General features: G+C 39.1%; 2 protein-coding genes across 17 annotated transcripts in view; one reads left to right on the plus strand and one right to left on the minus strand.

Annotated features, from left to right (window-relative positions):
• The window catches only part of SORBS1 (sorbin and SH3 domain containing 1), a 122,882-nt gene extending 107,989 nt beyond the window's left edge, over positions 1-14,893 (plus strand). For 9 of the 16 annotated variants that reach the window (XM_060769333.2, XM_067466920.1, XM_060769341.2 and 6 more), the window contains 7 exons: positions 1,333-1,527; positions 2,216-2,953; positions 4,172-4,288; positions 7,495-7,554; positions 8,370-8,605; positions 9,585-9,697; positions 11,915-14,893. In XM_060769333.2, the coding sequence (XP_060625316.2) occupies positions 1,333-1,527; positions 2,216-2,953; positions 4,172-4,288; positions 7,495-7,554; positions 8,370-8,605; positions 9,585-9,697; positions 11,915-11,982 (1,527 nt within the window). In that variant the 3' untranslated portion in view covers positions 11,983-14,893. The remainder of the gene's footprint in view (positions 1-1,332; positions 1,528-2,215; positions 2,954-4,171; positions 4,289-7,494; positions 7,555-8,369; positions 8,606-9,584; positions 9,698-11,914) is intronic. The other 7 variants (XM_060769348.2, XM_060769356.2, XM_060769339.2 and 4 more) reach the window with 6 other exon arrangements.
• Positions 14,894-16,055: 1,162 nt separating this feature from the next.
• The window catches only part of COG3 (component of oligomeric golgi complex 3), a 33,366-nt gene continuing 21,732 nt past the window's right edge, over positions 16,056-27,689 (minus strand). Inside the window, exons 16-23 of the mRNA XM_060769357.2 lie at positions 26,490-26,579; positions 25,681-25,801; positions 23,994-24,082; positions 23,763-23,897; positions 22,204-22,279; positions 20,860-20,987; positions 18,106-18,204; positions 16,056-17,633 (exon numbers count right to left, since the gene is read on the minus strand). Coding sequence (XP_060625340.2) covers positions 17,604-17,633; positions 18,106-18,204; positions 20,860-20,987; positions 22,204-22,279; positions 23,763-23,897; positions 23,994-24,082; positions 25,681-25,801; positions 26,490-26,579 — 768 coding nt within the window. The 3' untranslated portion in view covers positions 16,056-17,603. The remainder of the gene's footprint in view (positions 17,634-18,105; positions 18,205-20,859; positions 20,988-22,203; positions 22,280-23,762; positions 23,898-23,993; positions 24,083-25,680; positions 25,802-26,489; positions 26,580-27,689) is intronic.

Consider the following 27,689-nt stretch of genomic DNA (forward strand, 5'->3'; position numbering starts at 1 on the left):
ACTTTCTGGATCGTTGGTAATAAAACTGATTTTTTCAGAAGAATTATATTGTTAAAAATTACATTAGTCCATGAAAGAGCTTTCCATCAATTGTTTGTCCCAATAACTAATCACACTTTGTAACATGATTTTTGTTTCTGGGTTATAAATGTCATTTCTTAATTGGTTCTGTTATAAAAACATGGGAAAGGTGTATTAAACTGCAAAAAAGCTTTGTTTTACGTGACATCCTGCAGCACGTTTTACTATAGTTTTTCAATAAATATCTCATAGAGCAGGCATGGGCAAACTTTGGCCCTCCAAAACATGCTGAAGTTTGCCCATGCCTGTCATAGAGTCTCAACCAATTCAACATAGTTTGTGGCAGCCACAAAAACAAAATTTCTGGAGTTTTACAACTAGTTTCAAAATAAGTACCACATAATGAAACAAGAATTAACACTTTCAAACCACAAACAGATTTTTTTTCAAATTTTGTTGCATAGAGTTATAAACTCTTATGTTCAGACAAAAAAGTGGTGTGCCATCTTTAAGCATGAACTTTCATGGATTTCGCTCCACCAGAAACATGGCATATATTATTCCGGGGTCAGGTATGGGTGGGTAACTTGTGGATGCGCTAAATGTTGCTAAATTGCACTTCCCATGATCCCTCACTATTGATGGGTCCACTTTTCCCACTGCATTCAGTATACATAGCTGAGGTATAGATTAGGAAAAAATTAGGTGCAGAAAATCCACCTATATTGTTAACAGGAGATGTTAACAAAACGGTTGATACAAGTAGAGCATCCCTAATCCAGACATCTAAAATCTGAAAGCCTCCAAAATCAATTTTTGTTCACAGTCAGCCATAAAATGTGAGCAGAGAGCGGATTCGAAGCTTTAGAAGAGGTTATTGAGAAGTTATATAGTGAGATAAGACTACAGCGTATTTTTGATGACATTAGGGGCATGGATAGGTTCTACCTATTTTCCAAATTTGCTGGGAATAAAGGGAGCCCAACCAGGAGAATTTTCTTTTTCATTGAATGAAACTAATTTAATTGTCAATTTTTCTCAAGTGGGCCACTAGAACTTTAGCTCTGTGTTGAATGCTATGAAACACTTTTAGCTACAGATCCCTACCTTGACCAGTATCAATCATGCACTGTCCTGTTTTCTGAAAACAAACCAGCTTGTCACTTTGATTTTAAAAGAGATAGTCTTTTGGGCAGATTTGTACAATAGATAAACAGAGCATACAAAAATAGCATCTGTGCATGAGTACATGGGTTGACAATGTTGCTACAAATCAGAAGCTTGAAGTAATATAAACATATTTCTCTTCAGGGTGAGAGGATCACACTAATCCGGCAAGTAGATGAAAACTGGTATGAAGGAAAAATCCTTGGCACCAATCGCCAAGGCATCTTCCCAGTCACATATGTGGACATATTTAAGCAGCCTGTTGTGAAGAACATGGAAGATCATGTCGATCTGCTATTTTCCCACTCAGTGAACCACAGCCAGGCAACTTCACCACAGGTACTTGCTATGAAATGATCCTAGCAGAACTGTGAGGTGTTGATATTTTCCACAGAAACTGTTTTTTTAAAGTAGCACTTATTGGTCATAAATTCAAATGATATATTCTTGCATTGTGCAGTTTTTCATTTGTAACTATTATCTAAGCCCGGTAGCAAAGTGTTGGGGTAGTAGATGTGGAAGTTATTACCAGCGGCAACCCTATTTAAGTGGGTTTCTATGTCATAATTCTGGTTAATAATCACATTTTTGAAACCTGTCGAAAACATAGTATTATCCCAATTGTTCAAAAATGCTTTTTCTGTACATGAAAAATAACCACCAAAAGAAACAAATCTAAACAAACAGAGTTCATGATAGAACAGTACCACTAAAAAGAAGATTCACCCCTCTCTCTGCCTATCTATGCTCCAGTTCACATCCATTACCCATTTTATGGGAAATTTTCAGGAGATAAATTGTGTCCTACCATTGCCATATTCATTTGCCACCATTAATGAACTGGCAGTGCATGCATTCAGACTGCTTGCTTCACAGTTACTGTAATTCTGAGCCCATGGCAGAGCAAATCTTATTCTTTTCTATATTCAGTTGCACCTTGCTTTTTTTTCATTCTTCTCCATATTTTCTTGCATTGATTTTTTAAAAAAATAATCTTTCTTTCTGTTCTTTTTCTTCTTCTTTGAAGTCTCACAGTTCTGAGCTGCTTTTCACACCAACTCCCCCACCATTGCCCTTCATGGGCCCAGCATTGTCTCCCGAATTGCAGGCCGTCACCTCAGAATGGATTTCCCTGACTTTGGGAGCAACCTGTACCCCAACTCCAACTGTCACCCCTCCTTTACCACCTCATCCTAATGCTTTTCTATGTAACATTGATTACCTTAGACCACCGTCGGTGGCCAGCCCCTCACCATCCATTAGCCTTCACCAGTCTAATATCTCCAATTCCTCAACTCCCACGTCTGTGGTCTCCTCACTGCCTTCCTCCTGTGAGCCTCAGTCATCCACTCAGGACATCAGTTTGGCAGTTCTGCCAAGTGAGGAGAAGTTTGCTAGCTCTCCTTCTTATCACACTAGCAACGGTAATTCCCCTTATTCTGTAGTTGGCAGTCCTGATAGCTGCGTCTCAGAGCTCAGTGATGTCACTGGCCACCAAGACAAGTGGCAGAAGACCAGAAGAGTCAAGCAAAGCATTGACAGGGAAGATGGTATTGCAGCCAACAAAGGCCCCAGTGGTGTCCCTGAGATCTGTAGAGCAAGGTGCCAGTCAGAGATGGAGAAGTGTGTTATCCCACAAAAGAAATCTCTTCACTTCTCTGATGAGAGGAAACTTTGTCAGGAGCAGGGAGATGGCCCACCCAAAAGTGGGATGTACAGTTATAAGGATGTTGAACAGAGGGAGAGTCAAAGCAGGGTTATGAAGGTACTTTTTCTGCATGCCTGTTTGTTTTCCTGCAGTTTGCATTGTTGCATTTGTTCAGGTGTGTTTCACATTGGTCTTTCTTCTGCCAAGTTATAGCTGTTATATTCTGTAACTTTGTTTCTAGCTTGATCTTAGAGTCGATTGGTATATAAAAATCTGTGGAAACACATTGAAGGTTATTTTGTGTGGATTCCAAAATAGGGATTTATTAGAAGAAATTCCCATCTCCTCCAAAAGCTTGTTTTTCAGACTGTTACTATATGATGTATCATTACAGAAATTCTACCTTAATGATCTAAAGAGTTCATTCTCCAAAATGGCAGTAGACAGCTTTTAAGCATGGGGTGCTTCGATTGTGCTTTTCCTGCATGGCAGGGGCTTGGACTAGATGCTCTTCCAACTCCATTATTCTAGGGTTTTAGAAGAGGATGGGAATCAATGAATCTTGAAAGAGTCTTCCCTTATCCTTCTTTATTATAATTCAGGACTTATATACCATAATCAAGTTGCTAATGTGTTGCATTAATTAAGTATTCGGATCATTTTGTTTTGATACCAACATTCTTCTCCTAATGTGATCTGTGCCCTATAAACAATTTTTTTTGTTTGTGGGTTTTTTGTGGGGTTTTTTTGTGATGGTGACCATCTTTTTAGATACTCGTGAAATATAACAAGTACAGGTAGATTTTATTTTGGAAAGTACGTGATTTTAGCATTAATGAACGGAGACAGATCTAAATTACAAATAATTTGTAAGTTCCAGATCAACACTCCGGATGCATCTACATCGTAGAATTAATGCAGTTTGATACCATTGACGTTTCTATGCTATAGAATCATAGGATCTGTAGTTTGCTGGAGCCACCAGCACACTCTGTCAGAGAATGTTATAGACCTTGTAGAACTACAGCACCCATAATTCCATAGCATTGAACCACAATAGTCAAAGCAGTACCAAATTGCATTCATTCTACAGTGTGGACATACCCTCATCCTTATCTTACGTTTTCATGGAAGTTCTGTAACAGACCTAACTTTCATTTTAAATGCATGAATAATATTCTGCAAAGCTAACATGGGCCAGAAAATCTGAAAAGTGCTTCAGCTTTTGAACTTGCTTGTTTGCTTCAGTTTCGAGTATATTTCATGTTTGTAATGACTATAATTACTGACACAATGTAAACAGGGCACTGATGAACTTTTCTTTCCTTTTAAAAGTCTGCAAATGCAAAAGCCTTCTATCCATCTGCTCTTCTGTCTCCTTCTGCAATCCCTTCTTTTGCTGTTAGAACAGAACTACCTCCCAGACTCTCATGTAGAGTCAACATGCCACAGGTAATTGAATGGGGACAGAGAGGGCTTAACACTTGATATTTCATTGTCTTGTGTAAAATTTGCATGATCACACATCAAGTCCATCTTTGCATTTATTGTGGTGGGGAGCATCTAGATGTTTGGACAATATATAATGTTCAGTACATTTAAAGCAGCAGTTCTCTAGCAGAAATATTGCAAATGGATATCATGAAACAGTTGAATTACAGCTAATAAGAAAGTTTGAGTTGATTAATTAAGCTTCCATTCCTTTCATATTTATTCTTGTATAAAGATGTTTGCCATAATTTTCTTGATCTGCTCATCCTTCCAAGATTGCCCAGGAAGGATGAAAGAAAGTAAACAAAAGTAAACAGAACTCTACCAGTTCTGAGCACTCTATTTCTGCATTGCCTCCATTCCTTCACAGTTGATGTGCCTTCACCCTTTTAACAATCTCTACTGTCACTGCTTATGCCAGTGCAACAATACCAGTGTATTGCAGCAGGAGGAGCCAGGCTCATTCTTCATTCAGCATGTTCTCTAATTAAAGATGGCAAAGGAAACTCGTTCTTAGTGATGAAATTAAAACATAAGTCTAATTACTTGAGTTGTATTGCATAAAAATAAGTATTTAAATTCATACTTTTGTCATCTTTCAACTGCCAAGAATTATGTTGGAATATTTGAACAAATTCAATTTCAGGTTAATACTGTAGATGCATCCCAATCCACGCAAAATATTCTGAGAGATGCCTCAGCATTTTGTCCTGTGCTTGGTCTTGTTTTTTTATAAATGGCTCAGATGATGTGCTAAAAATGTGCAGATGACACCAAATTGGGGGGAGGGGGGTAGCTAATATACCAAAGAGCAGAATCCCAATTCAAAATGACATTGTCAGATAGAAAAGCTAGGACAAAAGGAGGAATGTATAAGTGTAGGTTGAGTGATTCCTGGCCTAATAGCAGTACATGTAAAAAAAGATCTAGGGATCTTAGTAGATTACAAGATAGATGCTGATCAGTAATGTGATGCAGCAACCAAAAAATCCAATGCAATTCTGAGCAGCATCAATCCCTATCAAGGGAAATATTAAATCACTTCCCTTCCCCTCGCCTCTTGGCTTTGGGGGGGACGGGGGGACTCTAGTGGCCCCATGCCAGTGTGGAAATTACTGTGCAGGCATGAGGACAGCAACTGGGAAAGCCCAGTTGTTTCGGAGTGAGTTTAAGCCCTGTCTGGAAGCGCCCCTAAACTACCAGGCATTGAGACCTTTTGGCCATGACTTGGGAACATGTGGCCTTCAGATTAAGTTGAATTGCAGTTCTGCTCATTATAATCTGCTTGCCACCTAGTGGCTGTTTTAAACATTTAAATGAATCTGTGAGATGAAATGCTTCAGCAGTACTTTATAAAACAGCAGTACTTTATAAAACAGTACTTTATAAAACAAATGCTTCAGCAGTACTTTATAAATCAGGGAAAATAAAAGAATTTAAAGTATATTTTTAATCATTTATTATCAGTTTGATCTGAATACCTATTTTATATGCCTCTATACTGGGATCACGTAAAACTCCTCGGGTGGAATGGGATCATAAAGGGAAAAAGTAGCAATAGCCAGTGGTGAAGTCTGATAGGAGTTTAAATGTAGCATCTGAAGGACATCTCCCTCCCTCCCATTGCTGTGCAAGTTCCTGCATGCTCTCTCCCCCCTCTCTCTCTTTCTCCCTCCCTGCCTCCCCTCTTCACATATCCACACCCAAGGACATTGTTTTGACTGGGCCCTTGTCCCTCTAATATTTAGCTGTTCTCTAACTTTGATATTCATGTAAACCCAGATTTCTTTGTCTGGATAATGAGATGAGTTGTAATTTTTTATTTAGCATCTATATCTGTAGGTCCTATTCTTATATTCTTGGTATTGCTTAAGCCATATTCTGTTATCTGTCACTTCTGTGGTCTTCTGTGGATGTTCTCCATAGGTGTTTGAGCTCTGAAAAATCTGTATCTTTACTTCAGACTGTATGTGTAGGAGAGTGACAGAACCCAGGGAAGAGGGTTGAATTAGTATATATTTCACAACAAGAAATGTGAACATCTCAGTATTAATATTTCAGTGTTCTTTAATTTACATACAGCTGTTTTGTTTATATCCAACAAACTTTAAAAGGTAGTTCGTTATTAGGGAACTGAAATTATCACAATTCCTCTGGTACCAAAGTACAAACGTAAACTAATAATTGAGAACCCCTAAAGTAAATATAAGCTTGTCAATTAAAAGAAAAAGATGCTTCACATGCTCATTGTGAGTTCCAGATACTACAAAATGTTTATAATATAGAGCAGAGCCTTCCAAACATTTCACGTTGGTGACATACTTTTTTAGACACACATAATTTTGTGACATAACCCCTCAAAAGAGATGTGAACACATACATAAATTGTAATAAGAAAATGTATGGGGACTCAAAAAATATTTCATTTATGATTTTAAAAATATACGATTTATTGTTTATTTCACATTGACTCAGAGGTGTTGGTATGACGCTTCTGTGACACACCAACTCACTGCAGCTGACAGACACACTGACATATCATGACCCACAGTTTGGATAGCTCTGGTTTAGAGAGAGGTAGCAAAGCTCTGCCTCTGAGATATCCAGTATTTCAGGGATTCCAGAACTGGATCATCTAAAGCAGTGGTCCCCAAGCTTTAGTCCTCCAGGTGTTTTGGACTTCAGCTCCCACAATTCGTAACAGCTGGTAAAATGGCTAGGATTTCAGGGAGTTGAAGTCCAAAACACCCAGAGGACCAAAAGCTGGGAACCACTGATCTCACTAAAAGCATTATTTGTGTACTTTCTACAGCATTATTTGTGTACTTTCTACAGATATTGATTTCCCCTGGTAATTAAATCCATAGGTTGTGCTACCTTACAAGAACTGGTTCAAAATATTGTTGATAATCTGTCTTTATGTTGCTGAGCCCTCATTTCCCCCGTTGGTTTCCTGCTTCTAATCCTCTTTCCCATAGCCACAGTGCAATATACAGCTAGCAACATTGCTAACAACCCAAATTATCTGAATGCAGCAGTAGCTATCATTTGTTGTGATTCTCCACACACATGTGCTATTTTGTTGCTTTGTTCATGAGAATTTAATCTGACATGGTACTGCCTGTGCTAAAACGTCTTCCTTATCATGTGCTTTGGTGACCATGCAGCCTTCTCATCATTCATTGAGGCCAGGACCAGATCTCACAGAATCAGAAAAGACCTATGTGGTAAGATTGCGTGAGATTCACACCTGCAGCTTTTTGTTAGCATAATCCATAACAGCACAAAGCATTCATTGCCTGTTCTCTGACACCGTGATCTGTAGAAATCAGCAGCACTGAGAGGGAAAATAATCCATAGCAAATTCATGAAAGAATCCCCATGAAGAAAATTCCAGTGCCACAGCTAGTGCAGTGTTTTTGTTTTTGTTTTTATGTTAACATGGTATTGGAATACCTTGGCATCATTTGTCTAGTCTTTATGTTTTGCCATCATTGTCATAGTACACAAGAGGATCTCCAGGGCCAGTTTAAGACTGATGCCATTACAAGACCAGGCTTCCAGTAAGCAACCCCCCTCCCCAAATTCTGCTATTTGGTGGCTCAGTCATTTACAGTGTTTTTCACAAATCTGATTATCATCCCCACCCATCTGGCTGGAGCAGCAGTATTGTTCCCCTTGTAACCAAAAGAAACCCTGCTCTGGTTGAAGGAATAGAGTAGCTGAAGATACATCACATTGTAAACAAGTTTGAGTGCATGTATGAGCTGTGTTTCGAAAAGTCTTACTCAAGCCTTGTGTTTCTGAATGTGAGGTCTAATTATAGTCTCTCTTGATGTTAAAACTAATCAGCAAATCTTTCTGTTATCTTGCCTCTATTTTTCCATGCTTACAACCTGGATTTCCTCTACACTACACTTGCTGGAATCTCTACCTGGACCTTTCTACCACTCTGTTGTCTTACTGGACCCATGCGATGCCTCTGGATGGGTCCATCTCTTACTGACTCTCCTCTCCCTCTCCTTGTTTCTTATCCTTTGAGTCCCCCTCCCGCTTTGGATTAAATACTATGCCTGCCACCCAGGAAACTGTTTGCAATGAGATCTTAAACATTGCTGAAAAATCCGTTCATTACTGCAGCACAATTTCTCAGCCTCTTGTCTCTTGTCACAAGGGACCCTTTAGTGACAGTAGATCATCTCTCATCATTTCCCAGCAACCACCCAAAGTCCCACTGCTGGAATCAACCATCGAGAGGAATCATACCGCACAAAATACGTAAGTTCTTTTGAATTGGTGCACTTAATGTGGTATCTTGTTTAAGAATTGCTTTTCTTAAAGAGGACGAAGTCTATAAGCTGTGGGATTCAATCAATTTTAGGTTCTGGTTGAATTTATAACAGGTTCGCTGGGCATCTTAAATATCTGGACAAAGTTTTGTTTGTTGCTTCCAAAAAAAACCCCTCAAGAAATAAGAAATAATAGGCTATAAGATCCTATTAGACGTTTCCTTTCTGTAGTTTTTGACATTGTAGACCAATAAATTATAGGGAACTTTGTCTATGGGACATTGGCATATGTTATTGGATTACCTCCTGAATGATTTCCCTCATTCCTTGTTCCTGGTCATGTAGTCTGAACTTCATGATGTAAGTCAGCAATTCAGTAAGTCATGATATAGAGCAAGGGTTCTCAAACTTTTAAAGCCATAGAGCCCTTTTTGAATGAAAGGGTTATCATGAAGCTCCAAGAAAATTTTGGGCGGGGGGCCACATTGCATTTTAAAAATTGACAAATGGGCCAGACCAGTGGCAGAAGAATGGAGAATATTTGTGTGAACTAATTGGAAAAAAATGAACAAATTCCTATGCACACTGCACGTATTTTCTTTGTAATGCAAAATAAAGAAAGAATGGGAAGGGAGGGAGTAAAGAAGGAGTGCAAGGAAGCATAGAAATTAGGAAAGGAGGGAGGGAAGAAAGAAAGAGGGAAGAAAGGGGGGAAAGAAGGATGGAAAGAAAGAAAAGGGCTCCGCAGAGCACAGTTTGAGATCCGATGGTGTAGAGCACAGCACAAGTGGTATTGTGGAAATACAAACCAAAGAAATAATAATGGTAAATCCTGAGGCAGATTTAGGCACCAGTTTGGATCTTTGGCTCTGCTTTTGGAGAGCACTTGTTGGCAGCAGTTATAGTAATTGACAGCTGAATAGTTTGATTTCTTTGTCTCATCTTGCGTCTGCTTTCTGAATTTCCAGACTTAGCTACCAGGCACTCTACAGCTATATTCCACAAAATGATGATGAGCTGGAATTAAGAGACGGTGATATCATAGACGTCATGGAAAAGTGTGATGACGGTTGGTTTGTTGGTGAGTAGATAATCTGTCATTCAAATGACATATTTTTAAAAGAGGATATTTTTGGTAGAGAGGCAGTGTGGTATAGTGGTTTGACTATTATGACTCCAGAGGTCAGTATTCAAATCTCCACTCAGCCATGGCAACTCATCGCGCAAATCGCTCCCTGTGGGAGCAAGGAGGAGACAGTTTTGGTCGTTGTGGGAGGAGGCCCGTCTGTTTTGACCAAAGGTGGGCCTTTTTATAAAATTGAATCCAACTTCTGACTACTTTCTTTTTGTGGAAAATGTCTCCCCTGGCTCAAAACCAGGCTACTCTCCCTCACAGATTGCAAAAATCACACTGCAGCACACAAAACCTTTCCATTAAAACATTTTAAAGATTTTTTAAATGGTAGGTAGGGGTTTTTTAACAGAAAAATATAATCTCGAGGTGTTTTGTGGTTTCTGGCCTTGGATGTCTGTGTCCTAGCACCATTTTCTCCTGACGTTTTGCTTGTATCTGTGGCTGACCTCTTCAGAGGATCTCATTTGTTAACTTTGGGTGAAAGAAGGTACAGCACTCCCAGGTATAGAATCATAGAGTTGTAGGAGCCTAAAAGGACCATCCAGTCCAACCCTCTGCCATGCAGGAACACACAAACCAAAGCACTCCGGAGAGATGGCCTTCCAGTCCCTGCTTAAAAACTCTGAAGCAACATATTCCACTGCCAAAGAGCTCTGGAGAAGAAGTGGCACTCCAGGCTTACTGGAGGCTTGTAACATCAGTGTATTTGGAAGGCACCATTTTTCCCATGAGACTTTCTTCCACGTGGCTTGCCTTCCTCTTCCTAGAGTTGGGAAGAAGGAAGAAAAGTTCAGGTTAGATGCCAAAGAAAAGATGCTTTCCAGGCATCCAACCTAAGGAGCAGCTTTCCAAATGTTTAAACTATTTTGTGCTGCCACGTACTTCAATTTTTCTCATTCACCCTTACTACATCGCTGGCTTGATCATATCTGGGATTTGCCAGGGCTGCCATGTATGTGTATGTCCTCTGTCACAGTTGGAAAGGGAGGGTGAAATGAGGCCAGATCCAAGTGTGCCTGGTAGCCCATCATTCGGAAATTCATCAGGTTCCAGGGAGAGTAAAGACTGATAGGTAATGTCCACCTCTGAATGGCCTGCCTCGTCCTCAGAGGGCAGACAGTCAGATTTTTTGGCAGCCACCTCCTTGTTGATTCCTGCTTTGGGTCAGGAGTCCAGAAAGTGGAGAATGTGAAGTCATTCCATTATTGGATACTGGTTCTGCACCTCAGGCTAGATTAACCCATATAGTTTGGACAAAAAAAGCTGTTGCCGTTTCCTGCCAAACCCTATGCGAGTTTAGGACACAACTTCCTTTAGCGCTCAGTTCTTGCCACTGAACAACTGATGTCCCAGCCTACATCAAGAATAGGCAAATGTCATGGTTCTCAGAGCCACATGCCCTTTAGCTGGGAAATGAATATATGCACAAATATATCAATATCTTCCTATGCACATCACAGTTTCAGTAAAAGGCTTTCACTTTATTGCTTATGATCCAGATTGCTGGGAGGGTGAAATGTAGGTTAGTAACAAAGAGGCCAAAATTAAAATCTCCCCAGCATCCCATCTCCAGATGGTCTTAACTGCCGTGGATGCTACATAGGATCACTGGGATTGATGTGAAGTTCAAGCCTCCCTCAGTATCCCAGTACCCTCTGAGAGAAGAACTGGGTTTAATGTCAGCTCCAGTGAGGACAAAGAAAGTATGTATCCCCTTTGGGTATGAATCTTCTCATGCTCCCTTCCCAAAAATCTTTGTCATCCCCATATCCTTCGAGGAAGAGGTTTCCACACTGAGTTTCTATTTTGACTACTGGAAGCTCAACTGTGGTAATCATTCTTATGGCCCTTGCATGGCACTGACAGCAGCAGTGGCAGAATGAGTTTGCTGGATGGAGGGCAGAGTACCCACTTACAGATACATTGGCAGTATCCAAAAAGTGCAGACCCAGTGATAGCCTGCATTGCAGGGTTTCAGACAGAAGTCTTTCTCAGCTCTATCTGGAGTTACTGGGCACTGAATCCTGAGGGATCTTTTGCATTGAAAATGTGTGCTAGCTGGTTGCAAAGAATGGGTATCGCGTTTAGACATTGGTGTGTAAAGGTGATAATCTTAAAGTCCTCCATCTTTAATATGCATGTTTTTGCTTTATTTTTCAATAGGCACATCCAGAAGAACACAACAATTTGGTACTTTCCCAGGCAACTATGTGAAACTTATATCTCTTTAAAAGCCATTCTTTTTCTGTTCCTTTTATCAAGAGAGACTGAGAGAGAGATTAGGATGGAGACTGATGTAAAAAGGTGGATTTGATTTTTTTTTAAAAAAAAGAATTTCATGAACGACGAAAGAGAGAGAAAAGAAGTGGATATGGGATGTGGCAAGATTGGCACAAAGCTCACTTCTCCCTTTGAAGTTGGCTGGTGCAGAGAAAACAGAAGTCAAGCCTTCTCCAGTGCTGTGTGGGTATGTTTTTATTTTCCAGCGGATGATGTGATGAGGCTTCGCTTTCATTCAGTACCTATATATTACTCTTCACAGTGACATTGAGTGAAAGAAACAGAATGTGGTGAAACAATGTTTGTGTTTGTGGCCAGGACAAAATGAGAACAGCTGGTGGATTTATTTTTATTTTGAGTGTTACAAACTTTTTAAACTGCATCTCGGCTGGTAGACATTGAGGCTACGCTCTTATCCTATCAAAATTTCAGGGAGATCTTGTTCCCTTCCTTTGGAATCTGTGCCTTTTAAAATGGAGGCAAGTGTCTGGGAACCTGGTTGGAAGGGAAGAGCACATTCTCAAGTGTGAAGAGCACATTCTCAAGCACGAAGAGCACATTTTCATCCTTGTCACTACATGTCAACAAGCTCTCCTTATTCCCATGGTATCTCAGTCTCACTCCCAATGAACTCTTCACTCTTCCCACCCAGAGGATCCCAGTCCTCAGGGAAATGTGTCCAGGCTTAATGCAACATTTGAAGCAAGTGAGCAGGCTTCCAGGTGTCACGCTTCCATTTCCTGGCAACTTCCTCTCCCACATTACAGTTCTCTTTTCTCCAGGGTCAGCACTTTACCCTTCTTCACTATAGGCCTAGAGCAAAGAATATGGGGCCATGCAGATGTAGCCTAGCCTGCATGCCCACTCAGTGTGGTAGAAGTGGTCAAGTATTGCTCTCCAGATTTGCCTAAAGCAAAATATGCAATTCAGATATATTACCAACATGCTGCTTTTTGCAATATTCCTATCAGAGTTTGGGGAATCTAACATTTTTATTAGTCATACAGCTGTCAATTCTATTAGCCCTTTGCTAATCGGCTACAGCTTTGCTTTGACAAAAATATACTAAAAGTAATAGTGATGTTTTAATACTGGATTGTGGAAAGGCACAGAGGGGAAGGGATAACCAGACTCCGAAAAGACGTCAGGGCCACCGAGTGGAACACTGAATGTAAAGAAATGATCCTTAAGCTTTTGAACCGCAAAATTATGTGTATAGGGATTTTAATCCAGATTACCTGTGGGAAGTTTAGACGTCCAACATTGCATGTTTCCGGCCAAATCAAGTCAGAACGGCACCCATACAAGCTCCCCAAAGCAAATATGTTTCCAACTTGTGCAAGTGTTACCTTTGCTTGAGCAAGAGAATTACTGCCACTTCATTTTTTCTTATCCTTTGAACTAGTTGCAGGGGTTTGTTGTTTATTTTAAGAATGAGGGGGTGTAGATTGCATTGATACTTTGCATAAGCCTTGTAGAATCTGGTTTCCTACTTTGACTCTCAATTAGCAAGAGAAGCCAAATTGGCTCATTGCCCTTATTTGGGGAAAACATTCAACCTCCCCACTGCCCTCAAAACAATCTTCCTATTGCAGTTGCTTTCCTCTTTCTGCAGTTCTCACACTTTTGACTGAGCATCACTTTATGCAACCGCACATACAAGGTACTAGATTCCATCAAAGGAACATTCCCACTTCGGTGTAAATGCTGACAACATGTTTCTGAATGTGCCTTTTAAAAGAATGGGTTGCAAAGGGAACGATTGCCTGCCTCTTTAAAACAAACCAGAAGCAACGGTCGATGTAATTTGGTATCCAAGCTACTTGCATTTTGAACTCCTTGAATGAATACTGAAGCACCCCTTGTATACAGTTCCTTAGAAGTAAACCACCTGATCCTCAATGTTACTTTCACAAATTGGAATTTGGTGTGAAATAAAACTGCTTTCTTCATAGTTGTTTTAAACAGAAAAGGGACTCCACAGTAAGATTTTTAAAATATAAATGCCTTTTTTCCTGCTGCTGTTTTTATAGTTTCACTGACAGCCATGGCAACTAAATCACTGTCTAGATGCTAGCCATTCCCTTTTGTGTGTTTATTAGCAAGGATCCAAAATACCAGGATTTTGCTATTGCTGACTCCCCTCCCCACCCCAAAACAGCCAAAAATGAAGTGCTTTAATATTATGACTGTAAATATGTACATTTGGTTTTGTATAGATTTAAAAATCTTATATTGAAAAAAAAAGATTGAAAGATTTTTTAAGAGGAGAAAAGGAGGAGTTTCCCATTTTTACTTAATATCAAATAATTATTCAACTTTAAGTCACTTTAATTAACAAAGCTTATCAAAACATAAATTAATAAACTAAATTAATAAGTTAATACACAAAGCTAGACAATACTGTTTTCACGATGGTGGAGAATTCACATTTTCATAACCAAGGATGGTTAGTGCTTAAATGTCACTGGAAATATTTATAGCTCCCGACAGGTCTTGTGGTTTAGGCATGGGATAAGAGTCCCATTCAGTGACATCTTTGTGTGTGTTTAATGGACTTTTAAAATGCTTTTGATTTGCACTCTTATTACCTGCAGCAACGTTAACTGAATTTAGGTCTGGCATTACAATTAGAAGATTGGACTAATCTATTCCGCAAAAAATGCGCTTCACAGTATTAGCTATCCATATGGATTTTTCAGTTAATGCACATTTGCATTCATGCTCACACACTTCAAAACCAGAACCAATTCGTGTTTTGTTTTCTCATTGCAGTGGATTATTATTGGCAATTAATAAAAATACTGAATTGAAAGCATGTTCTATTGTGTAAATGATTTAATAAATATTAGCCCAAGCTCATACGGTGGTTGCTGTGGAGTTCTTCCATCTCTATGCATATGACAGTCTTGGCTCTGTTATCCTTTTTTGTAGGAGGTTTCTATGTTTCCTTTCCAGTTGCTCAGCCATAAGACTCGAAGAAGTTGTTCTGGATTTAACTGGATAACCTTTAAAATCCTGCGTGTTAGGAAACATCCAATGTTTACCTTTTTATATGTATGTAAACTGCCCTGAGTCCCCTTGGGGAGAGGGTGTGGTCTAGAAATAATAATAATAATTGTTATTATTATTATATCCCAATGCTTTTTAGCTTATTCACGTGACCACCACATATTGGCTGGATCTACACTGCCATATAATCCAGTTTCTGAATCCAGATTATCCTCTACACTGCATATGATCCAGTTCAAAGCAGATAAACTGGATTCAGAAACTGGATTATATGGCAGTATAGATGGAGCCACAATGTCCACTCACATCATTCACATTTCCAACATACCTTGGAAACATCTTTTTGCATTCCAGCCAGTTTCCCTCTACTGCAGTGGCTCCCAAGCTTTTTTTGACCAGGGACCACAAGGTACAAGAATAATAAACTCTTAAACTAAAAAAAACTTTAATCAAAACTTTTAACATATCATTAAATTTAATAGTGACATGAATTAAGAGAACTATTAAATATAAATTGAACATTTTAATAGAAAATTAATTTCATTTTGCATCAATGTGATTTTTGAGCTTGCATCTTCTTTACAAGTTGAGTAATCTCGGGGCTAATATTATTGCTCAAAGCTACACGCATAAACTGCCCTGAGTCCCCTTGGGGACTTACTTTCAATCAATTCCTAGACTTGTTTTTTAATTATCAGCAAAGCAAAAAACCTTGCTCACATAAATAAGTTGTGGAAAAGAGCAAGGCGATTCTTTGGATTTTGGTATAATAATTGCTTTTTTACACCAAAACTCCTCAAGAGAATCAGATTCAAACCCATCCTTGCAGTTTCTATCATTTTGATAGTGAGCTCTTTCTGGATTTCTTCTGCACTCTCTCCAATTTTAATCATCATTAAGTAAGTCAAAATTAATATGAATATTACTGGAGCCATTGAATCACTAAACAGCAAAACAGAATAATTAACAAAGCCGAGCAAAAGAATGCATGCGACTGACTGACGCTGGGTGATCATGTATCAGTGATTCATCATTTTATTAAAAAATCTTGTTTAGAGCGTAACATAAATTTTAACCCTTTCAGCCTCATCTTTCCCCACTGTTCAGAAATTGAGACCATTTCAGCATAGATTTTGCCATGTTATTTTCCCTTATGAAATCTTAACAAAGATTTGTTCATTTTTACATGTTCATCATCCAAAAATAAGTTCAGATTTATTTTGTTCAAAGCCATTACTCTGCTAGTATTTATAAAAGGGCATACCACCAAAAGCTGTATATTCTCTGAAAGTGATTTCTTTAATTCACAAGAGGGAGAAAGTGACCCCACTTTGCAGTCTTGCACTATGGTTCTCGGATGCAACCAGAAGAGGTGGCCTTGGAGGAGAAGAAAGGAAAGGGGGGGGGGAGCTGAGACCACCATTCAAGGAGGGTCCCTGACATCCAAATTTGTTATTTGACCCTAGGTTCAAAGCCTGGTACCACTTTCAGCAAACCAGGGCAAGCCTCTGGCTCCCTGGCTGCAAAACGGTTACAATGGGCAGCTTGGGAGAGAAATATCAGGAACATGTAATGACTTGCATGAACTGAGGTGTGCACAAAAGTCACTGTCAATCATGGCTTCCCAGTGCACACAGTTATGCTTCAAGTTATGACCTATTAATGAGAAAGAGGGGGAAAGATCCACTTAATAAGTTTTCTCAATTTAATGAACTTGTTGTGATTTGGCAGTTTGATTGCATTTCCCATCCCACAAATATCAACATTCTGAAAGACCCCCAACTCTTGAGATTAGTTAAAATTTTGAAATTAGCTTTGAGTTCCATGTACGTACTGTACTCATACCGTGTTCTTTTTATGGCAACAAGTTCATTTCCAGAATAAGAGACTACTCAAATGTCACAAATAGTGGAATCTTTAAAGAAATTGTGAAAGATAAATAAAAAAGAAATCAACATCATATTTTTCAGTGTGCTCAAGACTTAGCCCTCATGTGCACCAATATTACAGCTCAATGGCCCCAAATGAGAAATATAATCTGCCTTTACTACTCATTGCCAGCAACACAGGATTTGCCACATATAGGTGAAGATGCCTTCCAGCAGATGTTACTGAAATGTGGAAAACATTGTATGCGTACAAACTGGTGTAAGTCTGACACATAATAGGAGACTTGGATTCCAATTTCTTTAAAATAGGTCCTCCAATTTGGAATCAACATATTCTCCCCTCAAAGATGTTTTCACCGTATGTGTAAATAGATGTGGACTGGAGCAGCACTTGGGATGTAATTCCTAGTGAGAATTTCTGCTCAAGAAAGAAACTGGTGATAAGAGCTGAAGTTTGTCCTGAAACTTTAGCAGTACTTCTGCTTTACAGTATAAAATAAAAGCAGTTTTGTTGGTCACCTTCTTCTGGGACAAGTGATGGCAGAACAGCTGGATTAAGTTAAAAGGAGCAAGACAGCATAGTAAGTCTTGTCTTGTTGACTTCCAATCAATGGTCTATGTCTTCCTCACTGCTACATGCACAGTTCAAAGGCCTCTCAAAAGACATCAGGCTACTTTGTTACAGATAACAGGAGGTTTACCTGAAAGACACAGTATTTGTATTAGAATCTCCAAAGACATCCATCCCATGAGTAAAATCACAGTGTTGGAAGACTCCAACTGTATCTGCAAACTCTGTGCTCCCTGTCTTCTTGTTGTCCCTGATCTCAAGTCATGTTACTTGGGCTGGTGTCACTCGAGAACTCAGGAGTGACTGCCTGCAACAAAGTAACTAGCTCGTTTATTTAAACTATGAGGATGAGAAATGTGCACCGTGAGCACATCTCAAAATCCACACTGTATTGTGACCATGAATGCTACTGGGCACTCAGAACTTCCACTGACTTCACTAAGACTCAGTTACATTTTCATGTGAAGCAAGTTCAATAATCACACTTCCTTTCAACTGACTGAGGTCTAAACATAATGGATAATGAAGTGCAAAATGGGTTTACAAGGAAGATTAAAATAAAAACGAACATCTTTAAAATATTAAGAGCTATATTTATGTACCTGTTCCATCGAAGGGCAAGCAATGATCTGGAGATCTTCTTGACTATATTCTTCATTCAAAAGAGCATGCAGTTTCTGAAAGACTTGCTGAATATTGTTCTTGTAAGGAAAGAAAACTTTATTTAAATTCTCTTCAGAAATCAGCATTCAATCATAAATACATAAATTACTAACATGACTCTGAAATAAGTTGTATTTTATTGCCATTGAAATCAATGAGCTTCAACAGAATTGAAATGTGATTACCATATATACATTAACCTCACGTATAATTTGAGGGTAGGGTTGGGGGCCAAAATTACAGATTTCTATATGACGCATGGATAAGTCTGGAACCTAAAGCAGACCACCACAACTTGGAAGGGGTGAAATTATATTAGATCAAACTATTTGAAGCCATATATAGGTTTTCAGGACTTCACTTTCCAAGCATAGATATGGATAAACTATTTTGGGGGGAAAAATAACAACACACATTGTAAAAAGGGGATGTTTCAAATAATATCAATTAATTACACTTTTATGTAACTTTTTACTTATTATTAGGCGTCCCCTGCCACGCGTTGTGGCCCAGTCTGTGTATATGTGCTTTGTGTATGTATATATATTTGTGTTGTTTATTTGTTCAGTCACTTCCGACTAATTATCAACATGTAAACAGTAAGATAACCTAAAAACGTATTCAAGTTTACCAAGTAAGTGGTACAAGTTTTAAATAATGCATTTCTATCGGTATATAAAATAGGTATACAAATAAAAATCTGCTGATATTAAATAGTAAATAAATGTATTTTAAAACAATTATTTGGTATACATTTACCATACATAAATGGTAAAATACATGTAATTTTACCATTTATTAAAGGTGAAATCCAATAAGCATACTAATACAATGAATATACTTGTTGATTTTTACATAAAGAATTAAATCTTGGTGGAATATTTGATACTGCAGGACGTAATGCACCTTCAACACTTTTCATGCCTCAAGTGGCAAAATATAATTTGTTGGCTCCCCTTTTTTTCTCCTAAAATGGGGGAGGGGACCGCAATGGGGTGTTTTGGGGGTCTGTACCTCCAACATAAAAGGGTCCAGATCGTAGCATGATTCATGTGCCTGAAATGGACTCATGCCCACCTCCTACTTGTTCCCATCATGGTCTCATAGAATCATAGAGTGGCAGGAAGACACAATCCAAGCCCTCCCAACAGAAGACCATGAAGACTAAAGACCGCCATTTCAAAAGCCCCTGAAGCCCTAGGCTACTCTTTAAACAGACACACACAGAGACATCCTGCCATTAAACCCCCAGAAATCCAATCTGGCTCTACACCTAGGCCTCCCCTACCTCAATTCACATTTCTCCAAAGTGCACGGTAGCATCTGCAGTCAGCAACTCCAGGTGGGGGCAGAGTTAAGGACTGGGCAAGGGAGTGAGTGACATCTTCAGCTGCAGAGAGGGGCTCCGTCTCTAATGACACTAGCCAAGCAAACTCAAGGCCAACCAAACTCCCGAAATTGACCTTTGGAGTCTCTAGGGGCCAAAATAAATCCCTTCAGTAACCAGATCTAGACTATAAACTATATGTTGTGCAGGCCTGACTTAAAGGAAGCACCAATTCCTACTACTCTCCCCACCACACTGGTGGAATTCTTGGGTGAAAAAAATTGGTGGTGCCCTGTGATGCTGATAGACAGAGAAGAGGGAATAGATGCCTCTTTCAGGCTTTCTCAACATAAGAGTAAGCTCTGAGAACTAAGTATGGGCTGGGATATCCTGAGGGAAGCAATGCCACACCTTTCTCTCTCTCTCCGGCAGTTCAATTGGGGCTTCCCAGCCAAGGCAGAGAGAACAGAAGGCAGTCACTGCCACCACTGTTTCTTCATGGGTTGGGTGAGCTTGTTCCCAGAGTGTGGAGGGTTATGTACTCCCCCTCCCCAAAATTAGGTGAAACAAGTGGCACAATTTGAATTTGTCACTGAAACAGCAGACCTAACTCCTTTCCAGGAAAATGAGCAATCTGTCTGGTGCTCCTGCCAGGTGTTCATTCCCACCCCCTTTGGAAAGAGAAGAGAGAGATTGGGGCTCCCTTTGTTTGCACGCTCCTGCTCTTATCCTCCAGTCCAGGTCATGCCCTTGCCTTTACTTCCAGGGCTGCCTAATAAGGTGCTCGAAGGAATGCCATCTCTCCAGGCGCCAACTATCTCTCAGTGCCTCTGAGATAGCTGTATGCCAGGAAGGGAGGAATATACAATTTTCCGTAGTTAGTAGACTTTGGTATATGGTGATGTGAACTAACTGCTGCAGTGTCCCTAGAAGCTACTAACAACAACAACACGAGCAACAAATCCACAAATGTGGAGGGCTGATTTGAAATCACTTCAGAAAAAGTTTACAGACCGCAATGATGAAATAAGCACACTGTTCAAAAATAACCCACCAACATTCCTGAACACAGAAGCAAAGGAGTTACCAGCCCCATTCACCTTTTATATCTGAAGCCAGTATGGAACCCACTTGCATAGAAAACCTTCATGGGGAAAAAAATCTCCTCTTCAGACATGTTTCCTTAGGAGGAAAGAAAAAAATAAAGAATGCCAGGTCTAGATGTTCCTCTGCTCTTGTGTTTAGGAAAGTGTGGCAACGCCTGAATGGGGTTTAGTCCTAGACAGATAAACTGTCTTTTGAATTGAAAAAGTGCATGTAGAACACATGAATAAATTATTGTATCGAATGCTACCAAAATACTTACTTTTACTGGCTTGAACAAAATGAATTCTGTGTCTTTATTGGATAAATACAGGGACATACTCTGTAAAGTTGATGGGAGTTTTGTTTTTATTGTCCTGTATGTTGAAGATACCATGTCGCTGATCTTTGCTGGAAATAAATTTCAAACAAATAATGCCTTTTCTCTTAACATATCCTTCTTTTCTAACTATCCAAAATATTTCAACTTGATCTGACAATGCAATTTATCCATAATTACAAAATATTCGACAACATACAATTTAAGCCTGCTTAGCTTTACAAAGTGCCTGCATCAAGTAATTTCGGACAATAACAAGATAAAAAAATGTTTGCTCCTTGACTAAAATGAATTCTGTAAGGAGATAAGTAAAGATAACAGTACCTATCAGTAGCAACACAAATTGCAACACAATGGTGAGAAAAGTCCTCTAGGGTTGGCAATTTTTATATATATATATATATATATATATACTCTATAATGAGCAGTTGGAAAAGGAAGGGGATTCAGATGGCCATCTCTTGCGATTGCTTTGCTTACGTGTTTCTGACTGGAAGGGGGTTGGACTGGATGACCCTTGTGGTCTCTCCCAACTCTACAATTCTATTATGCTCATGGTCTGCTAATGTTATTCTAGTAAACCAGGTTTCTTTTTCTCTGAGGAGGGCTGTAATGTCATGCTCCCCCGGAGAGTTCATCTTCCTCAGAAAATGAAGATTTAAAGCAGCAGAGTCCTCCTTCAATTCAGCAAGAAGGGAAGCTAAAGGAAAGACTTCCAAGTCTTTGCAAGCAAAGTTGAATTAAGCATTTGACACAGATTTTGAGACACAGTGAAAGGCTATGTGTCCCCAGCTATGAGAAGTGCTGTCTAACTATTACTGGGCATGTGGACCTTGACTGAGCTGAAGCTTTTTAAAAGCAAACTAGCATCTCCCTGGCTGGTACTGAAAGCAACTTTAGTTCATCTCATGACTAGCAGATCCTGCTATTGAACATTTTGGATTTATGGCCTTTGAACTGCTCCCTCCCTTTCTTCACTCCTTGGATATCATTCCGGTTTTTGGCTTCTTGACCTTGGACTGTTTATTATTGCAGATTTTGCAACTTGGCTTCTAAACTGCCGAAAGAGAGGGACAGATTGGTGCTGCATAATTTTACTATTGATTTGCCCAGGCCTGATTTCAGCCCCTGCTAACATCTCACAGAGTATCCCCATCGGCATGCAGTCTTTGATAGAAGAAAGGCTGACCAGCCCTGGCCTCAAAGGTTTAAAAAGACAAAGCCCACAATCTAGGATCTAGTTAAATGTCATAGACTTAACCATTTAAATCTGGCTATTCAAAATACCTGGTTGTGCCCAAGGCTGCAGGGAGAGGTTGTATTTTGGACCCTTTTGAGTAGCCACTGTCTTCAAAGCAGATACCTGAAATAATAAGGTTAAAAACACAGAATATACAAAATAAATGCTACTTACAAGTTATATAGTGCTTGTAAAGTATTCACAGAGTCTCAGAAACATATTTTTAAAACTTCAGTATTTTAAGATATATGATTAGTTTAGTGATAATTGTTTTTGAGAAAGGTATACACTACTGATCTTTGCAAAACTAACATTCCTCTGAAGTGTTTAAGGAATGATTGTTTAATGTTTAATTACACTAAGGAACATGATTTTTGTTCCTAGGTTATAAATGTCATTTCCTAATTGATTCTATCATAAAAGCATGGAAAAAGTTTATTACACTGCAAAAACTTTGTTTTTGTGGGACATCTTGAACATTTTGCTATAGTTTTTTAATAAATATCTCGTAAGAGTCTCAATCAATTCAATACAGTTTGTGGCAGACACAAAAACCAAGTTTCTGGAGCAGAACAACTACTTTCAAAGTAAGTACTGTACAATTAAACATGAAAAAACACTTTTAAACCAGGAACAAATATTTATTTCAAAATTTTGTTACATAGTGTTATCTATTCTAAAATCTTTCTGGGTATTGATGTAAAGATAAATGCTTGGTGGTTCCTAAGATTCACTTTTCCCCATTTTTTAAAGGAGGAGACAACATATGCTTTCCTCCCATCTCCTGGAACCTTTATTGGTCTCCAAAAAGTCTCAGAGCTTAGGTCCAGAAATTAAATTTACAAATTCCTTTGGTGCCCCTGGAAGCAGTTCACCTGACCCGGAAAATCTGAATATATTTAGAGAAACTGGGCATTCGTGCACAGTTGAGCATCCCTCATGCAGAATACCAAAATCCTACCACTCTGCAGGAAGCAACCAGTCAACCAGTCACAGCTCCATAGTTCAGTGGTTCTCAACCTGGGGTCCCCAGATGTTTCTGGCCTACAACTCCCAGAAATCCCAGCCAGTTTACCAGCTGTTAGGATTTCTGGGAGTTGAAGGTCAAAAACATCTGGGGACCCCAGGTTGAGAACCACTGCGACTAGTTGATTTGGTTACATACAACTGTTGACTCATCAGAATAGTAGCAGAGCAGTAGGTTCGAATCTGGGGAGAGGCGGATGAGCTCCCTCTATCAGCTCCAGCTCCTCATGCGGGGACATGAGAGAAGCCTCCCACAAGAATGATAAAAACATCAAATCATCCTGGCGTCCCCTGGGCAACGTCCTTGCAGACGGCCAATTCTCTCACACCAGAAGTGACTTGCAGTTTCTCAAGTTGCTCCTGACACGACCACAAAAAAAGTAGGTTGCCCTGGCTAAAGCAGAGAGACCAAAGGCTCAGCTGTAAGTTTCCAAGTCCTGAACAGTTATTTCTCAAAATTTCCTGGACATCTACAATGAATATATTTAGAGAAACTGTGTTTCTCTTTGTATTTAAAAAAAAAAAACATAAAACTTGGCAGTTTGAGACAGACCACTGGTAATCTATAAAATCTTGGTACCTTTGCAAGGAATTCTTCCAGAGGTTCTACAAGTTGCTTAGTTTGCTGCTGAATGAACTGCTCACAGGCGAACTTGAGGTGTCGATCCACATCCTTCTTAGAGTCGATGTAATGTTCTCTGATTTCTGGAGTACCCTGGAATGTAGAGACAATAATTATCTCTTTGTATCTACAGAAATAGCGGTGTTACAAAAATAGAACATTCCAGTCCATTAAACAAATAGCCTTTACCTCCAGTAAAAACTGTATCAGCGCATTATTGCTACTCAGTCTAAAAAAATGTGGAACTGTCATTGGATTCAGGATTTTAAATGCAGCATCTGTGAAAACAGAACCATTTGAATTAATATTCCTCCATGAATATTCACATATATAATTATTTACTTTTTACACTCTTCTGCACTCCTAAAGCAGATAAACTAAAATGGAATTTATATGGATTCTCAAGAAACAGTCAAATGCAAATATTTTCTTCCATGTGATATGATCTGTTAGTGTACAGTTTATAATTTCCTTGTGTCCTTAATTATGCTATTCAAATAATTCATACTTATATCACTAAAATCCTCTGCTAATTATTGAATAATATCTAGTATGGCCAACTCTGGGGAGGTGGGAGCTATTCCCCTTCATCGCATTCACCTGGTAAGACCACAAATGCTGTTTCAGAAGTGAGTTTACTTCCAGTTGCCATTTTGGCTTTTTTAATCTTTTTCTGTTTTTTTCTTGGGGAGGAGAGGTGTCAAACCACCACGTTTGCAAGTAGATTTGGAACTTTTGATTAATTTCCAAATAAAAAATCGCTCCAGTGAATGTCCATGGGTGGGGAGGGGGAATCAATTACAGAAAAGTCTAGAACAGGTGAGTCCTCAAACGATGGTCCACAGGCCATCTTGACAAGAATACTCTGTGATAGGGTTGCTTTAGGGTTGCCCTAAGTCAGAAAGGACTTGAAAGCATACACAACAACAACACCAACTGCCATCGCCACCCCCAACAGTCTGAGGGACCATGAACTGGCCTTCTCTTTAAAATATTTGAGGACTGCTGGTCTAGCCACTTTGGGGGTTCAGGAACCACATTTTGCCCACTTCCCATATAGAAGAGATAATCACAGGGATATCAGATCTTAACATCGGATAATATTGAGTAATACCTAGGCATGTTAGTAAGAAGACAGACTATATAATAATAATAATAAGAAGAAGAACAACAACAACAACAACAACAAAAACAACAACTTCAACTTTATTTTTATACACTGCCTCTATCTTCCTGAAGGGACTCAGGGCGGTTTATAGAGGGACAAGCCCAAGGAATACGAATAAAACAGACACAGTAAAAACAATCAATATAAACAAATAATAAAAACATTAAAATCAATTAACATCATAAAAATACCCTGGCTGGCCAATTTGAAACTGGGTTTGGACTCAGAGTAAGTGCAATGACTCCTTGGGAGAGCCGAGGGAAAGTGAAATAGTCAGAGGGCTAAGTTGCCAGGGTTGGCCATTAAGTGTCATAAGTACAGGAAGGGGCCAACTAAAGTGCTGGAGCTTAGATAAGGTTGGGATAATTCTCAAGAGAACCGCTTAGTCAAATTCCTTGCGGAAAATGGAGAGAGTAGGGGCCTGTCTGATCCCCCTAGGAAGAGTTCCAGAGCCGAGGGGCCACCACAGAGAAGGCCCTCTCCCTCATCTAGACCTTAAATAACCAGGTCCTGTATTGTATAGAGCTTTAAAGATTAAAAGTGATGCCACAAATTGGAGGTGGAAAGTAACTGGCCCCTTAGATACCACATACCAGACGACTGTGACTAAAAGTCCTAGATCTTTGTAAAGGTTATCCCCCTTCCCCTGTGAAATTTGGCCTCCAACTGCATAGCTGGACTAATTCATCACTCAGAACACTTCCGTACCTCTGGTCTTCTTAAGATCCAAAGAAATCTCCTTAATGGTGAATTCAGTGTGGAATGGAGCAATTTGTTCACGAAGAATCAAAAGGTGTTTTATTAAGAAAAGCTGTCCATCTATCTGGGTCTGAAGTATAAAAAATAATGAATGTCATAAGAAAGGCAAACCACTAGTTTGGCCACTTATAAAATACTTTAATCTGTTTTGTAGCCGATTCTAAACAGACCTTCAATTTTCCATTAAACTATCTGTGCATTTCTTGCACACATAGAAGTAACGTGAAAACAACTGATGATAGACAGAGACTTCTGCAAAATGAATACTTATCCTATATTCTCTAACTGCATTAAGGCCGTTTGGAGTCCTTTACCACTGAATTACTCTATTTAAAGTGTTTTCAGTTGATTTAGACTACTGAAGATAACAATGCTCTCAAAAAAGGATTTTGTTTAGTTCTCTGATTTGGTTTCTTTTAAAAAATATATTTTATTCAATAAAAACACAGATCAAAACACATAGGCAGAAATTTTAGATATATACAAAGGCTACACAGTTACATACTACATGCTTAAAACCAAACAATTAAAACATGAATTATTAAAAACAACTATTAAAATCACACCAACAAAAACATAATCTAGGGCCATTCCATTTGTCAATCACATTGTTTCATAGTCACTTATTGCACTGTTCCAATCACTTGTCAAAAGCTTGGTCCCAAAGCTAGCTAATTATTACACTAGTTAGCAAAGCATTTTGCAACCATTATATAAAATATTATTGCATACTTTCTATGAAAATAACATTATCTAACCTTATTTTTAGTGATGGACTCTGCAGCTGCTAACAATGACTGTATACAGGCAGATAAGGCTTCCTGTGACAATCCTTGAAAGACTGCTTTCTGAGGAGAGAGAAAAAAGCAAGACACACTTTCATAAAGCTAAAGCCCCTTTTCTTACTGTTTCCTCACTTAACATGATAAGTAGAAGTAAAATACGACCCATAGGCCAATCACAATATTTCGTGCCATATTCCTTTTGAGTTCCTGAGTCCTTTCCCAATTTTTACACCATCTTCCCCATTGCTCCTCAGCCCCACATCCCAGAATAAGAAACCACTTGCCAGACCTTCTCAGAAGTTCTAAACCAGGCATAGACAAACTTTGGCCCTCCAGGTGTTTTGGACTTCAACTCCCACAATTCCTAACAGCCTCATACTTAAGTGGCTGAGGGGGAAAAGGAAGGGGCCTGAGGCTGTTAGGAATTGTGGGAGTTGAAGTCCAAAACACTTGAAGGGCCGAAGTTATCCCATGTCTGCTCTAAAGTTACACACATCTGCACTAAAGCAATTACACCGCATGCATCTTCATTTTGCTGTTCTTGCTATACAACCCTGAGTAACCTCAAGATACACAAAAATGTTCATGGGCTTTGCTTGGATATACAATAATAGGGGAAGCCATTGAAATTAAGGACTTCTGGCCACAAAATACCATATAATTGTGCAAGAAGATCTAGAATATGCCTAGAGATGATGATGATGATGATGATGATGATGATGATGATGATGACAGTAATAATAATATGCTGCAAAAGGCCACCCTACTGGGATCTGCACACATTATAAGCTGATACATCACAGAGTCCTAGACACTTGGGAAGTGCCTGACATGTGATCCAATACAACAGCCAGCATAGTGACCTTGTTTGCTGTGTACTAATCTTGTTATATTTCAAATAATAATAATGCTTTATTTATATTCCACCCTATCTCCTAAGGGGGACTTAGGGTACATTCCAATATACAACAGCAAACATTCAGTGCCTCCATAGAACAAACTTGTACCAACATATTAAAAAGACCTACATATAAAAACAACATTACAACCTAACATCAATACATTAAACCAAACATAATCAAACAAAATTGCATAATGACATAAAATCTGAACATAAACCATCCACATTGATTGATATATTTTGTCAGAGGCAGATAAATGAAACTTCAGATA

The sequence above is a fragment of the Anolis sagrei genome, chromosome 3 (assembly GCF_037176765.1).
Source record: "Anolis sagrei isolate rAnoSag1 chromosome 3, rAnoSag1.mat, whole genome shotgun sequence".
In the NCBI taxonomy this organism is placed as follows: Eukaryota; Metazoa; Chordata; class Lepidosauria; order Squamata; family Dactyloidae; genus Anolis; species Anolis sagrei.